The sequence below is a fragment of the Passer montanus genome, unplaced genomic scaffold, assembly GCF_014805655.1.
Source record: "Passer montanus isolate IOZ18808 unplaced genomic scaffold, ASM1480565v1 scaffold210, whole genome shotgun sequence".
In the NCBI taxonomy this organism is placed as follows: Eukaryota; Metazoa; Chordata; class Aves; order Passeriformes; family Passeridae; genus Passer; species Passer montanus.
The window spans coordinates 1-12,722 of NW_024366704.1; the positions used below are offsets into that span (position 1 = coordinate 1).

At 57.6% G+C, this 12,722-nt stretch overlaps 1 protein-coding gene across 3 annotated transcripts in view; it reads right to left on the minus strand.

Moving 5' to 3' along the window:
* Positions 1-448: 448 nt before the first annotated feature.
* Positions 449-12,722, minus strand: part of FRAS1 (Fraser extracellular matrix complex subunit 1) — a 102,691-nt gene continuing 90,417 nt past the window's right edge. For 2 of the 3 annotated variants that reach the window (XM_039709476.1, XM_039709477.1), the window contains 21 exons: positions 12,140-12,299; positions 11,721-11,883; positions 11,259-11,505; positions 10,394-10,738; positions 10,002-10,162; positions 9,476-9,623; positions 9,176-9,381; positions 8,571-8,727; positions 7,789-7,989; positions 7,028-7,215; positions 6,590-6,865; positions 6,216-6,448; positions 5,772-5,932; positions 4,867-5,081; positions 3,835-3,985; positions 3,111-3,543; positions 2,626-2,742; positions 2,366-2,532; positions 1,871-2,076; positions 1,449-1,595; positions 449-1,090 (listed from right to left, as the gene is read on the minus strand). In XM_039709476.1, the coding sequence (XP_039565410.1) occupies positions 515-1,090; positions 1,449-1,595; positions 1,871-2,076; positions 2,366-2,532; positions 2,626-2,742; positions 3,111-3,543; positions 3,835-3,985; positions 4,867-5,081; positions 5,772-5,932; positions 6,216-6,448; positions 6,590-6,865; positions 7,028-7,215; positions 7,789-7,989; positions 8,571-8,727; positions 9,176-9,381; positions 9,476-9,623; positions 10,002-10,162; positions 10,394-10,738; positions 11,259-11,505; positions 11,721-11,883; positions 12,140-12,299 (4,658 nt within the window). In that variant the 3' untranslated portion in view covers positions 449-514. The remainder of the gene's footprint in view (positions 1,091-1,448; positions 1,596-1,870; positions 2,077-2,365; positions 2,533-2,625; positions 2,743-3,110; positions 3,544-3,834; positions 3,986-4,866; positions 5,082-5,771; positions 5,933-6,215; positions 6,449-6,589; positions 6,866-7,027; positions 7,216-7,788; positions 7,990-8,570; positions 8,728-9,175; positions 9,382-9,475; positions 9,624-10,001; positions 10,163-10,393; positions 10,739-11,258; positions 11,506-11,720; positions 11,884-12,139; positions 12,300-12,722) is intronic. The other variant, XM_039709478.1, reaches the window with a different exon arrangement.

The following is a 12,722-nucleotide window of genomic DNA, read 5'->3' on the forward strand; positions in this document are numbered from 1 at the left end:
CGCTCCCGGTGCGCGCTCCCGGTGCGCGCCCCCTGGCGGACATGGAGCGCGCTGCAGCGCTGGGCCGGCCCCGCCGCTCCGGCAGCGCCGAAGGCGCGGAGCCCCCGGGCCAGAGCAGCCCGTGATTCCCTCCTTGCCTTCCCCGGCGCCGCAGCTCCAGGGGCTCCCGCCCGCCGCGCCGCAGGGGAATGAGGGGGACCGCAGCAGAGGAAGGGACGGCCCGCGCGCCCCGGTGCACTTGTTATTGCAGCCGTAGTCTCTTCCACAGGACGCTGAGAGCTCCCACACGCCGGCGGTGAGGGATCGCTTCCCCACTCTGCCCAGCCCGGACAGAGCTGGAGCAGCACCGAGAGGGGGCAGCGATGCCATGCGGTGAAGGCGCCAGGGCAGGAGCAGCGGCAATTGCCAGCTGCCCCTCCTCACCAGACTAAAAAAACACCCGTGTGGCTTTTCGGTTTGGGATTATCTTTATTGTACAGTTTATAAAAAGCTTTTTCCCAGCGCGTGCGCTCCGTTAAACCTCCGTGCCGTCGTGCAAATTGCTGTGGACTTTGACTTCCAAGTTGACCTGCTTCAGCCTCCTGCCGCGCCCCGGGCAGCCGCCGCCGTGGTCCCTCCCCGCGGGGGCATGAACGTTCCTGACGGTGCAACACCGGCTGCCCGCGGCCTGCGGCGCGCCCCGGGGCGGCTCCACCTTGGTGTTCAGCGGCTGCTCCGGGGCAGCGCCCCGGGCCGCCTCCCGCTTGCGGCGCAGCCTGCGGCACCGCCTGGCCAGGAGGCACAGCCCGGGGAGCACCAGCAGCAGCAGGGCCAGGGCGGCGAGGGCGCTGCCCAGGGACGCGCCCGCCTGGGACAAGGAGGCCGCGGCGGCAGCTTCCTCCCGCTCCAAGAGCAGCGACTTCATGTTGGTGCCGTTCTTCAGCTGGTCGCCCTCGTTGTCGTAGACGAGGGAGTCGTGCAGCGCGCCGGGCACGTCCCTGCGGCCGCGCTGCCAGCGGCGAGCCAGGGAGCGCTGCACGCGGGGCCCGGCCGTGCCCTCCGGGCCGATCACGTAGATCACCTGGAGGTACCACTGGTGCCCGGCTTCCACCTGTACCCAAGAGAAGGCACGGACAGAGCTGGTAAAGAGCTGGCGTGTTTCGTGTCCTGCGTCTGAACAAGTTGTCTCAGTGGGTTTTTCTAAGCACCTGCAGTGACACCGACCACCCGGTGAGGTGTCCAGCCTTTGCCAGAGGCAATAATTTATTCAGGAAAATGAATAATAAGCTTTTAGAGAGCTTTTTCATAAGTGCTTCAGGGGGAAAAAAAATTACCAGAAAAATCTCCTAATCTCCATTTCCTGTGTCAGAGTTGAATTCTAAGGGCCCAGAGCCTACAATTCACCAAGTGTTTGGGAAGTCCTGGACAGACAAGTCCGTGCTGGGCTGCCAAAAGCACTGGGTACATACCTTGTAGAGAGCATCCACCTTGAGAGTAAATCCATCAACTCCGGGCATGCTGCTCACCGAGTGGAACTCGGACAGCTCGGACGCGAAGTGGGCGTCAAAAGGCACATCATGGAAATATTTATCCGTCACCTCCGGCTGGCTTCGGTCCTGGAAGGCAGAGAAGTGTCCTGAGGACGCCCTCTGCTTTCCCAGGAGAGGCTGGAAGGCAGGGCACTACCTGGGTAAGGGCTCTAATGCGGATGCACCATCTCCACACCTCCACGTGGGCACGGATTAAGGAACACTCATGGACAAAGGGAAAAACCGATCCTGTGTTCACACTTCCACCAGCAGTACCAAACACCCAGCGCTCTCCCTTCCTCATCCCTTTGCAGTTGCTGCCAGAGGAAATCCCAGAGGGGGGGCAGGAGCAGAGCACTCACCAGGAGGAGGAATCGGTGCTTCAGGTGCTTGTTGGGCTGGATGCAGCCGTACTGGGGCCCCTCGTTGTAGACGGTGCCCGTGGGGTCGAAGAAGGGCACGTGGCCGTCCCTGCCCGTGCACAGGTAGACCTTCTCCAGCTGCAGCCTGTACGCGGCGTTCAGGTTCTGCTCCGGGTGCCACAGCACGCGCCCGTACAGGATTTGCCCTGGGAAGGAAGAGGGGCAGGTGCATCCCCCAGCCAGGGGAACGCTGCTGGAGCCAAGCGTGCCAGACCCCTGTGTTGAGGAGGGTTTGGATTGTTTGGGAAGGGCCTGGCGGGTGGGTGTGACAAAACAAGGTGCCAGAGCATGTTGCTGTTTTACAGGGCTGCAAGCTGCTCAAAATGTCGTGGAAGAGCAAAGCCACATCTGGGCTTTGCCCTTTCCTCTCCAGGAAATGGAAGCTGTGAAGGGAAAAACACTGGGAACCAGCAGAAGAGGAGAGGTATATCCTACCCTTGGAAAAAGCCCCTTTGTAATCCATTTCTGCCAGAGACATTTCAGATTTGGTGGGGTCCATGAGAAAAACCTTCTCATTGTTGCAGAGCTGAAACTCCGTGTTCAGGGAGTAAACAACCGGAACTGGGCGGTTTGTCTGCTGGAAGGCAATCGGGATCAAAAACCTGGAATTGGGACAAGGAGGGAAAGAGAGGGGAGATGAGGCTTGTGCACCCCAAAGGGGCTGGCCCTACCCTGCTGCCCTGGGGCCTCCTTACCGCTCGGGAGCGTGGGCCGTGCAGGGCAGGGGCTTGTCTCCAGGCTCTGCCCACGGCTGCGTGGGCTGCACCGTGCAGGGGATCAGGAGGATGGTGTATTCTCCAGAGTAATCCTTCCTGGGAACAGACAGGAGGAGACCCTGCAGTCACCAAGCAGAGCTCTGAGCTCTTCACCCAGGGCAGCACCTCTCCCTTGACCCAGCAGTGTCACCCAGCAGTCCCCGAGGGACAAACGTGACCTCCTGAAATGCACTGTCACCTCTGGGATCAGCCTATCCACAGGCTTCATTGCTGGGAAAATTCCTCTACAAGAGGCTGAGCTGATTTTCCTCTCAGTAGAACAGTATTCCACCCTGACAGCGACTCCCCACAGGCTCCAGCTCTGGCCAAGCTCCTGAGCATTCCAGACTACTGCTGTGGCTGGGACCAGGGAGAACGTGGTGCCGTGGGAAGCTGCTGGAGGGGACTGGACCCCCAGCCCTCACCTGTTGTAGGAGCTGGTTGCTCTCCAGAGCTGGTAGGGAGAGTCAAAAGTCTGAGCACTCCACAGCAGCTGCAGGTCAAATTCGATCCCTCCCAGGTGCTCTGGAGTCATCAAGGAGGACCTGACATCTGGCAGGCTGTGGTGCTCCATGACAAACAGCCCTGGGGAGCACAAGGAGGTGACAGGGGACAGAGGCGCCGCGCCGTCATGCACCGCAGCACAGAGGGGCTCCTGGCGGGGACAGCGACTTGTTCTGCTGCCCGTGCCGCCAGAGCAGAGCTCTGTGTGACCCTGGCTTGTGCTCCTGCCAGGATCCCTGCCCTCACCTCTGAACTTGGCCTGTGTCCTGAACTCGATGACGAGCCGGCCGTCGTCGCGGATGTAGATGCGGATGATCTGCAGCCGGGCCGAGAGCACGCTGTCCGTCTGGATCCCTGCAAGCACAGCCATGCCTGCTCCTCTGCTGGGCTCTGCCAGCCCCAGGAGCCTTTGGGACACCTCCCACAGGCAGGCTTTCCTTGGCATCATCCTCCAGCGAGCCAGCTGCACGCTCCCTCCCTTCCCCACTGGCTGCCTAAGCCCCCCGCAAGCATCGAGGAGGAATATTCCGAGTGCCCGGTCCCTCAGGACTCTGGGGCAGTGCAGGAGCTGCACTGGGGAAAGCATGAAGGGGAAAACATGAAGGAGGCACTCCTTCCACAGCCCTTGGAGTGCCTCAGGCTCACCTGTCCTCCAGAGAACGGTGTCGTAGAAGAAGGAGAACTCCATCTCCGTGTGGTGCTCCAGGGAAGCCCAGCCCCTCGGTGCCGTCACGTAGATGTAGGACACGTAGAGAGGCACGTGGACTGTCAGGAAGGACTGGGCAGAGTCCCTCACCTGGCAATAAAACCCCAGAAAGGGGATTACACCTCAAAACCCCCTCCCATTCCCAAGGCTGTGAATTAAAAATCAGCGATTCAGCTTGCTCAGGCCTCCCAGAGCTCTCCATTTATTATCTGCAGAGTGCAGCAGCACTTTGCAGGCCCTGGAGAATTCAGGGAGATGTTCCAGCCTGGCTGGTGCCAGGCTCCACACGCTCCACTGGGCAGCTGTTCAGGCCAAGTAGCTTCTCTGGGCTTGTGCAAACAATTGGAGCTATAAAGGGAAACTTAATGAAGTGGTCCAGGCTGGCAGGAATTAAAAGAGATGATGCTGGTCCTCTAGCAGCGTGTCTGGGAATTTAATGCAAGGGCGTAGGGGAGATGGAGTGGGCTGCACATGGATAATGCAGCCACGGGAGGGCAGTGAGACACCTCAAATAGTGAAAGCCACTCATTTAGAGGGGAACATTTCTGGCTTTTGGTCTGCTAGCCTGTTAATTAGGGAATGAGTTAAAATATCCCACGGCCTCGCTCTGTTGTGGAGCATGGACTGAGCTGCCTCTGCTCTGTTTCTATTGGCTGAGAACACGACCAAAATTATAAAAGAGAGCCCAGAAGAGAAGGTCTTGTATTTCCAGTATGGCCATACATTAAAAAATCAAATATTTTCCTGGTGCTCTGAATGAAGAGAGTAAAACCTGTGGTACCACCAGGAAAATAAATGAAATAAACGCACAGAGACCTGTTCTTTTCTAGGTGAGAGGGGGGGAAAGCCACAGAGGGGGGAAAGCCACAGAGCAGAGCAGAGCAGCAACGACACACAAGTGCAAGGCAGAGCTGTGCCTGAGAACTGAGGGACACCTGGGCAAGGTGGGAGGGCTGGGGACGGGCTCCCACCTGGAAGTCGGCAGTGACGGAGCCCCCACAGACGTCGATTAATTCGGTCATGTCGTAGAAGGCGTCGAAGGTCCAGATGCAGCTCTTGAGGTTGAGGTGCTGGTACAGCTGGATGCTCTTGGGCTCCCTCACCGCGGGGTCCAGCTGGTAGGGCCGCTCGTAGCCCGGGCCCAGCACGGAGCTGTCCCGGGCCACCTCGTCCAGGAAGCCTGCCTCTGAGGGACAGAAAGCAGGACACTGACCCCTCCGGGCTGTAAACTGCCCCAGGCCACGTGCAGAGGTCTTGCTTCACTCCTGAATCACGGGAGCTCCTCTCCCTTGCTTATCCTGGACACACTCAGGTCTTCGCAGGGGAAAATGTTACAGGAATGGGGCAAGCATCCTAAAAAATCAAACTTAGGCACCTACTGATTCAAGGCTGAAGTTAACCTTGAAGAAATGAGGAACGGGTAGAGTATGGAATTATCAGAATGAAGTACAGAATGAAGATCCTGCCTGGATCTAGCATGGACTTAATTCCCTGGAGTGTGAGAGACATAATCTGCCTGTTCTTTTCAGCTCTGACATTTCCTTCAGCAGTGAATTGATTTTGTTGCCTCACGCCAGACCTCGGTGACCCAGACGCAACGATCCAGCCCTGCACATCCCTCTCCACCAAGGAGGATATCAAAAGAATCATTTGAAAAGCAGAAAACCACCAGCACAATGTAAACCTACCGCCTCAAACATTCCCATGCCTGGAATCCCACCTGGAATGGGGCAACTCTGGTCACTGCTCTGAGACCAGGAAGATCCATTGCTATTTACATCATGTCAAGAGAGCTCAGAGGAAGAAAAAGCCTCCCTCTCTGCATTTCTTTCCAAGCTTCCACGTTCAGGAAGCAAAGGCTGGCCTTGAAGGTTACCTGAGATGCCTCTGAGGTCCCTGACAGTGACCAGGTTGGAGCAGACGTGCTGGTGCCTGTAGATGGACTCGGAGAGGAGGAAATGCAGGTTGTGCAGCGGCAGCGTGGAGATGAGGGGCAGCATCCCATCCTGGTGGGGGATCTGCACCGAGATGTGGATCCTGGAACAAGCAGCACGTGAGACAGCAGAACAGAGCAGCCTGGCGGGCACAGGATCTCCACAGCAGCACAGCCTTAAGCTGTCCCCTCCAAATCCCAGTTGCCGAGGGGAAGGGCACCCCTCAGCTGAGCAGGGTGTGAGAAGAGAGTGGGAGCAGGAACCCAAGCAGCCCAGGCTGCAGGAGGGATGTGGTTTCACACACACAGCGTGCTTGTGAGCCCAGGCACCTCTGTAAGCCCAGGGGGGCTGGGAAGGACTGCACTTCCCCTTCTCCAGCCTCATACCTGTTGGGATGCTCCTTGTGCTTCACATCCAGGTACTTGAGCGTGGCAATGAAGGACTGTGCCTGGAACCCTCGGGCTGTCCCCGCCACCACAGGCGTGTGACAGATGGCACTGTCTGTGCCTATGGTCACCACGTTGCTCCTCAGCGGGGTCCCCACGTGGCCGGCCTTGTCCACAGCCTTGGCCACGCAGCGCACGTGGAACCGCCGGCTGAAGTAGATGCTGTCCAGCACCTGAGGGAACGAGGAGGGGGAAACCACTGGTGCTTCCAGCAGGCTTACGGGAAAACAGGGCTCCATTTTCTAAACCCAAACACCCGGGCCTCCCGGCAAGTCCCAGATCCAAGCAGACTTGAGGCTGGAATCTCTGTGTACCCTGTGGTTGACGCTGGTGAAGGGGGTGTTGTCCGTGATGGTCTCGAAAGGCGACCGGGCTCCGTTGCCGTCCGTGGGGGCGGCCACTTCCCAGCTGAACTGGATGGAAGACTGGTTGATGCCAGCCTCGGCACAGCGCTCCTTCATCAGGCCGTACTTGGGGAAGTGAGGGTCACAGGGAGTGACACAGACGAGGGGGTAGCCTGGGGAGGGGGATTTCTTGGCGCCCTCCTTGGTCACTTCTTCCACGCGGTCGTAGTCGGCCAGGGAGACGACCTGTGCGGAGGCAAGAGGGCAGTGCTCAGCCGGGGCTGAGGGAGAGGGTGGGAAATGCTGTCCTTCCCTCCCACGTTGTCACTGCAGCCCTACATTTTATGTCCAAAATCCCACTGCGGTTTCCAGTCTGTACTGGAAGGGCACTAAATCACATCCACTCACCACGGGAGGTGCTGGGAGAATCAGGCTCCCTGCTGCTTCCTGATCCAAAATGGTCACTGTGGCAGTGCTGATGTCTCCAAGAACTGCTTCCACCGGATCATCCGGGCCCAGCACCAGAGAAAAGGACTCGTGCCATTCCCGGTCTTCGTTGGACATGATCTCCACCTTGAACATGATGTGGGCCACACCTGGGGGAGCGAGTGCAGGAAAAACAGAGGGAAGGTGATTCATCAGCAGAGACTGCTCTCAAGTCCTCATCCAAACCATGTACAGCTGCACTAGGCTGTGACCATGGAGACATTATGATAAAATACACATTATAAATTTTATTTCCACTCATTGCTGCTAATAATTTACCCAGAGGAGTCTACTATAAACATAAAACTCCAGCTATGACAACTGATCCAATCGATCCGGTGATAGATATACTAGCAGATGCCGACTGAGGATTAATAATGACTGTCTTGTATTAGCTGTCTGGAGGAAAAATCTGGCATGCAAAGCACGTTCCCATCCCTCCTCTCCCTCAGACCAGTGTGCAGAGCTGTTTGGCGAGGGCTTCTTGGTCCAGCACCATGGTCTGAGGTGCTCACAGCCCTCCATTCCCTGAGGAGGACTTCACTCTGCCTGTGCTCCTCCCTCTGGTCCCACCACCCTTCGTTTAACGCGCCAGCTAAAATGAGCGCCAACTTCCCGTGAAAAGTGGCTTTTCCCAAATCCCCTGGGTGCTCTGCCCAGCCCTCCCCGCGAGGCCCCTGTACCTGGGCTGAACTTGAGCACGCGGCTCTTGGGGTAGTAGTCCAGGCCGGCCTGCGCCGAGCCGTCGCGGGTGCTGCAGCGCACCCTGGACGTCCTGTTGCGGTCGCCCCTGCGCACCACCGGGATGCTCAGCACCGCCACGCCCTCGGGGCCCGCCGGCTCCCGCACCTGGTACGCCGCCTCCTCGAACTCGATGGTGGGGGCTGCGGGGACAGCAGGGAGGGAAAAAGAAAAAGCCCCGGCTTTGCACCCCCCGGCTGGTTCAGCTCAGCTCCTTTCAGACTCGTCCACGCACCGGCTCCGCAAAGCAGGGGCCAGAAAGGCTTGGGTGTGACTTAGGGCAAAACCTAAGGAGGGTGTTGGGCTACAGAGGATGGCAAACGATTCTCCCATCCCTGCCTCCCACACCCAAATCCCAAATTTGGGAACTCCCACCCAGTTCCCAAATCCCTGCCGCGTGCTGGTGCTCCGGCCCCTGCTGGCTGTCACGCCACAGGGACCTGGCATCCCTCTTCTCCCCCAGAGATCTCTCCAGGCTGTGCTGCTGTGGAGGGAGAGGATCATCTCCCGGGGGAAGCACAGCAACTCCAGCTGCAGGGGAATGGGAAACAGGAGAGGTGGTGGGTCCAAGCACTCTTATCCAGCCTCTCCCTTCAGTCCAGCCCAGTGCACACCAGTGACCTGCACACAGGGCTGTGAGTGTGGCACCAAAGGCACCCACACTGATGGGACTGTGCTGACTCCTGAGAACCCCCAGACATCCTTGCTGAGCAGCCTCACTCACCATCTTCATCATTGGTGATAGTTATGGTTGCCACGTCCATCTTCCCAATCCTAGCTCCACTCCAGTGGTTTCCAAGTGGGCTCCCCAGATAGACCTGGAACTGCTCTTCTGGTTCGAAGGCAGAGTCGTCACTGATGTGAACACTGCAGTTCTTCACCTAAAGCCAAGTGAAGAAGAGAAAGCAGCAAACTCTGATAAATCTGATAAAGGCCAGGCTGCACTTCCCTATCCAGGGTTGCACATCAGAGTGCTGTCCATCCTGGAAAAAACCCTTCTATTTTTAGGGCTGCCCCTTCAGTGTGGACCAACCACACTGTTACATGATGAGACACAGCAGCAAAAGCATCTCCTTCCACAAACCCACAGCTCTCTGTACAACAATCCCGAGTCCTCCTGATGCATCAGATTTGCATTTGACAATTTAACCAGTTTAATCACAAAACACCCAACCCTTCAGAGTGGGTCACATTGTCAGGACAAGAATTTGCATCACCTGAAACCAGCCTGGCCCAGTCTCCCAGCTGCCTCTGGAGAGGGCCGAGGAGGAGATGTGAACCTCTCCCAGCACTGGTTCTTCTCTCCCCCACGAGGCAGGTCCAGCTCACCTTCTCCCCTTTGAGGAAAGTGATGCGAGACTCCTCTGCGTCCCTCCTCTCGGTGAAGTCCTCCATGACCTGTGCTGTCTGGCTCCGGGTGTAGCACCTGACGGACGACTCGTAGCTCAGGTCCCCCGCGCGGGAGATGGGGATGTGCAGGGTCCCCTCCTTCTCCTTGGCCGTGTAGGTGCCCTTGGTGAACTGCATGCTGGGCACTGCAGGGGGGGCAGAAACGGAGCCAAGCAGTGCTGGGGATGCACAGGGAGCCAAGGGGAAGGGAGCAGACACGGCTTGCCAGGGATAACTTACCATCCTGGAAGATGTCATTGATGGCCACGATGGCTTGGAACGGCTTTGCCAGCTCGGCTCCGTGGGGGGAGCTGAGGTAAACAACAAATGTCTCCAGCCCTTCTATCACCGGGTACTGAGCATCATCCAGGATTGTCAGGGGGCAGAACTGGGAGGAAAGTGGAATTCCTGCTGTTAGACGTACAAGGCTTTCATCCTTCCCAGCGCTCACGTTTGGGAGTCTAGTGTAAAGCCATTCCGTCATTGTGTTTTCCGAGTCCAGTAATCAGTGCAAAGAATGTTTGTCATAAACCCAGCATATCATTTCAGAGAACAGGCAGCCATCCTAGTCCTGGAAGAGGTGGCATGACCAAACCTCTCCAGGCTGGAGAGCTGAAGGGATGGGGACTCTGTGCCTAGCAGAATCATTAGCAATTCTCAAGTGGCCCTGAGAGGATTTTCAAAACAAATGGCAGAAATGCACAGAAACACGAGACAAGTGTTGCCAGGCAAAGCAGACTCAGCGGGAGTCCAAGTGGCTCCTCACCTCTTCTGTCTTGCCTGGCCTGAACTCTATTTTCCTGGAGCTGGGGACATAATCGACTCCCGGGCTGGCCGAGGGTGGGTCTGATGTCCGAGTGGCACACCACACCGACGTGGGCGTGGAGAGGTCAGGTCCCTGCCGGAGCACTGGGATCTCAATGTGTCCTGCAGCACCAGATACACATGACAGAGAACAAACTGAGAGAGCAGCCACGTTCCACAAGCCCACCCCTTTCCCTTCAGCACTGCTCCTGCCCCCAGCCTCCCCCTCGGCACAGAGGGAAGCATGGAGCCCCTCTGCAGCACACCTCTGAAGTTCTGCTGTGCCCTGAATCGCTCCTTCTGACACCTCTTTGTGGTGCAAGCTTCTACAGGGAGCGTCCCCCCACAGCTCACCTGCAGCCTCGCTGACGGTAAACGTGGCATTCCCCAGGAACACCGTGGAGGCGTCGTTGGGACCGGCGATGACAACGCTGGCGGAAGCCCGGCTGCCAAGGCGGGCGTTGTCCGAGGCGTCGGCCAGCACCACCTCAAACTCCTCTTCCTCTTCATATTCACTGTCATCGATCAGGGTGACATCACAGGTCACCACAGTGACGCCCGGCCCCAGCACGAGGCGGTTCTCATCCGACAGCCCCCGGGACTTGAAGTCGGAGCCGGATTCCAGCATGTAAAGGCTGCTGCCCCTGGCTGATTTGGGGACGGTGTAGCAGATGGCAGACACAGTGCTGCTGGCATCCCCTAGGAAGTAACAGGAAAACTCCATAGTTCCAGGGAAATACTTTTCGTCTACTTGGTGGAGACACTGTTCACTGAAATAATAAAGCAGCATTTGGAAAAGAGGATAAGGAATGAAATGCTGAACTTGGATAGCGGCTGGCTTAGACGTGACTTGCAGGCATGCTCCTAACCCACACTCAGGAAACCAGTGGCACTTGCCTATTAAAGAATATACAGCCCGCTGACAAGGTCTACACAAGACACTGTCTAGATCACAGAGAAGAAGCAAACAAATACAAAGGTTTGCTCTTGCTCGTGCTGAGAGCTGAAACAAATCCAAACCCAAGAAGCTTTAACAGCAGAGACAAGAAAGGTTAAAAAAAATAAACAACGCTGCCCTGTGCATTGCTTGCCATTGCAGTTGTGCTGCAGAACCTCTTCCGAAACATCACAGAAGGCCCCAAAACCATACGCGGGCAAAGCCCAGGGGTTCCCCCTCTGCACGTGTCCCTCCCACGGGGCTCAGCACGGCCCGACCCACCTTTCCTTTGCACGGGAGCCGAGAGGAAGCCGGCGCTCTCGCTGACGTGGAACGTGCTCCTGTCGAACTGCAGCGTGGGCTCGTCCTCGGGGTCCGCGATGGTGACGGTGGCCCGGGTGACGTTGCCCAGCAGGGCGTAGGCGGGCATGCTGAGCTCCACGGAAAAGCTCTCCGTGCCCTCGAACACGTCGTCGTCGTTGATGGCGATGGTGCAGGCCTTGGTGTCCTCCCGCTCCTCGAACTGCACCTGCAAGGCAGCAAGCCGGCTGCTGTCCTGGGAGTGCCGTCTGGAGCTCCCCGTCCTTCCTGTCTCACCCTGCCCTCTTCCACCAGCAAATAACCCTCCTGACTTTACTAACAGAACACACCCTCCTTGGTGTTTTTGTCACTTCTCATGCATTCTTTCCCCCAGGCTTCGTGGCAGGCATGGTGAGGCCGTCCCCTTGCTGCGTGCCCACCCACCTGCCCCGCGTACTCCACGTAGTCCTGCTCTCCGGGCCGTGATCCGGATCCAGCGGCGGCTGTTCCCTGCTCGGTGCGGCACAGCACGATGCTGTACTGGTTGAGGTTCCCCACCCGCCTCACGGTGACGCTCACGGAGCCAGCGCTCTCCCTGACCTTGTAGCTGGAAAGGGATCAAGCACACACAAGGAACAGGCTGGGGAGCAAACCCTGCGTGCGTGTGTGACACTGAGCAGCACGCACTCAGGGTGAGCGTGGCCTCCGTGGAAAATCCAAGGCATGACAATAACCGGGCAGCTGCTCCATGGTTCAGCCTGGCAGGCCCCTCTCTTCACTGGCAGAATTTCCTTCCCACACTGTAGGGAGCTTGGGTAAGAGCTCCCTACACGGCCAAGTGCTGTGACCCTCGTGGCCCTTACCTGGTGTGAGTAAAGCTGAGGAGGGACCACTGGACGTGGAAGATGTTGCCGCTGACCACGTTGGGTTTGGCATCCTTCACCAGGAACTGGAAGCTGTCTGTGGTCTCCTGAACCTTCTCCTCGTGCATCACGTACTGAATGAGGCCCTGGTTCACATCCTCTGCCAGCAGGGAACATCCAGTGAGACAACACAGGAATCCAAAGGCAGCTTTGTAGATGAGCAGCGTGGATCTCCTGGCACTGGGGATCCCAGTGGCACAGGAAGCAGTTACCCCCTCCTCAGCTCCCTGCAAGAGTGAGCTTTCCCCACATTGCTGACTCCGTACAGCTGGCTACACCTCTGCCAGACTGTGATGATCAGATGCACTTGCAAGATCCACAGCCCCTCTTTGCTGCCCCAAGTAACATCTCCAGCTCTAACCAGCCTGGAGAACCTGGGACAACCTACAGGACACAGATTGGTGTCTCTAAGAAATTATAGGATTTCTGCAACTGACAGCAAAGTTCAATGCTTATTTTCAACATGCTTTGGAGGTCTGCCCCTTGTCTTCTCCCCTCCTACCTATTTTTTCCTTATTTTAAC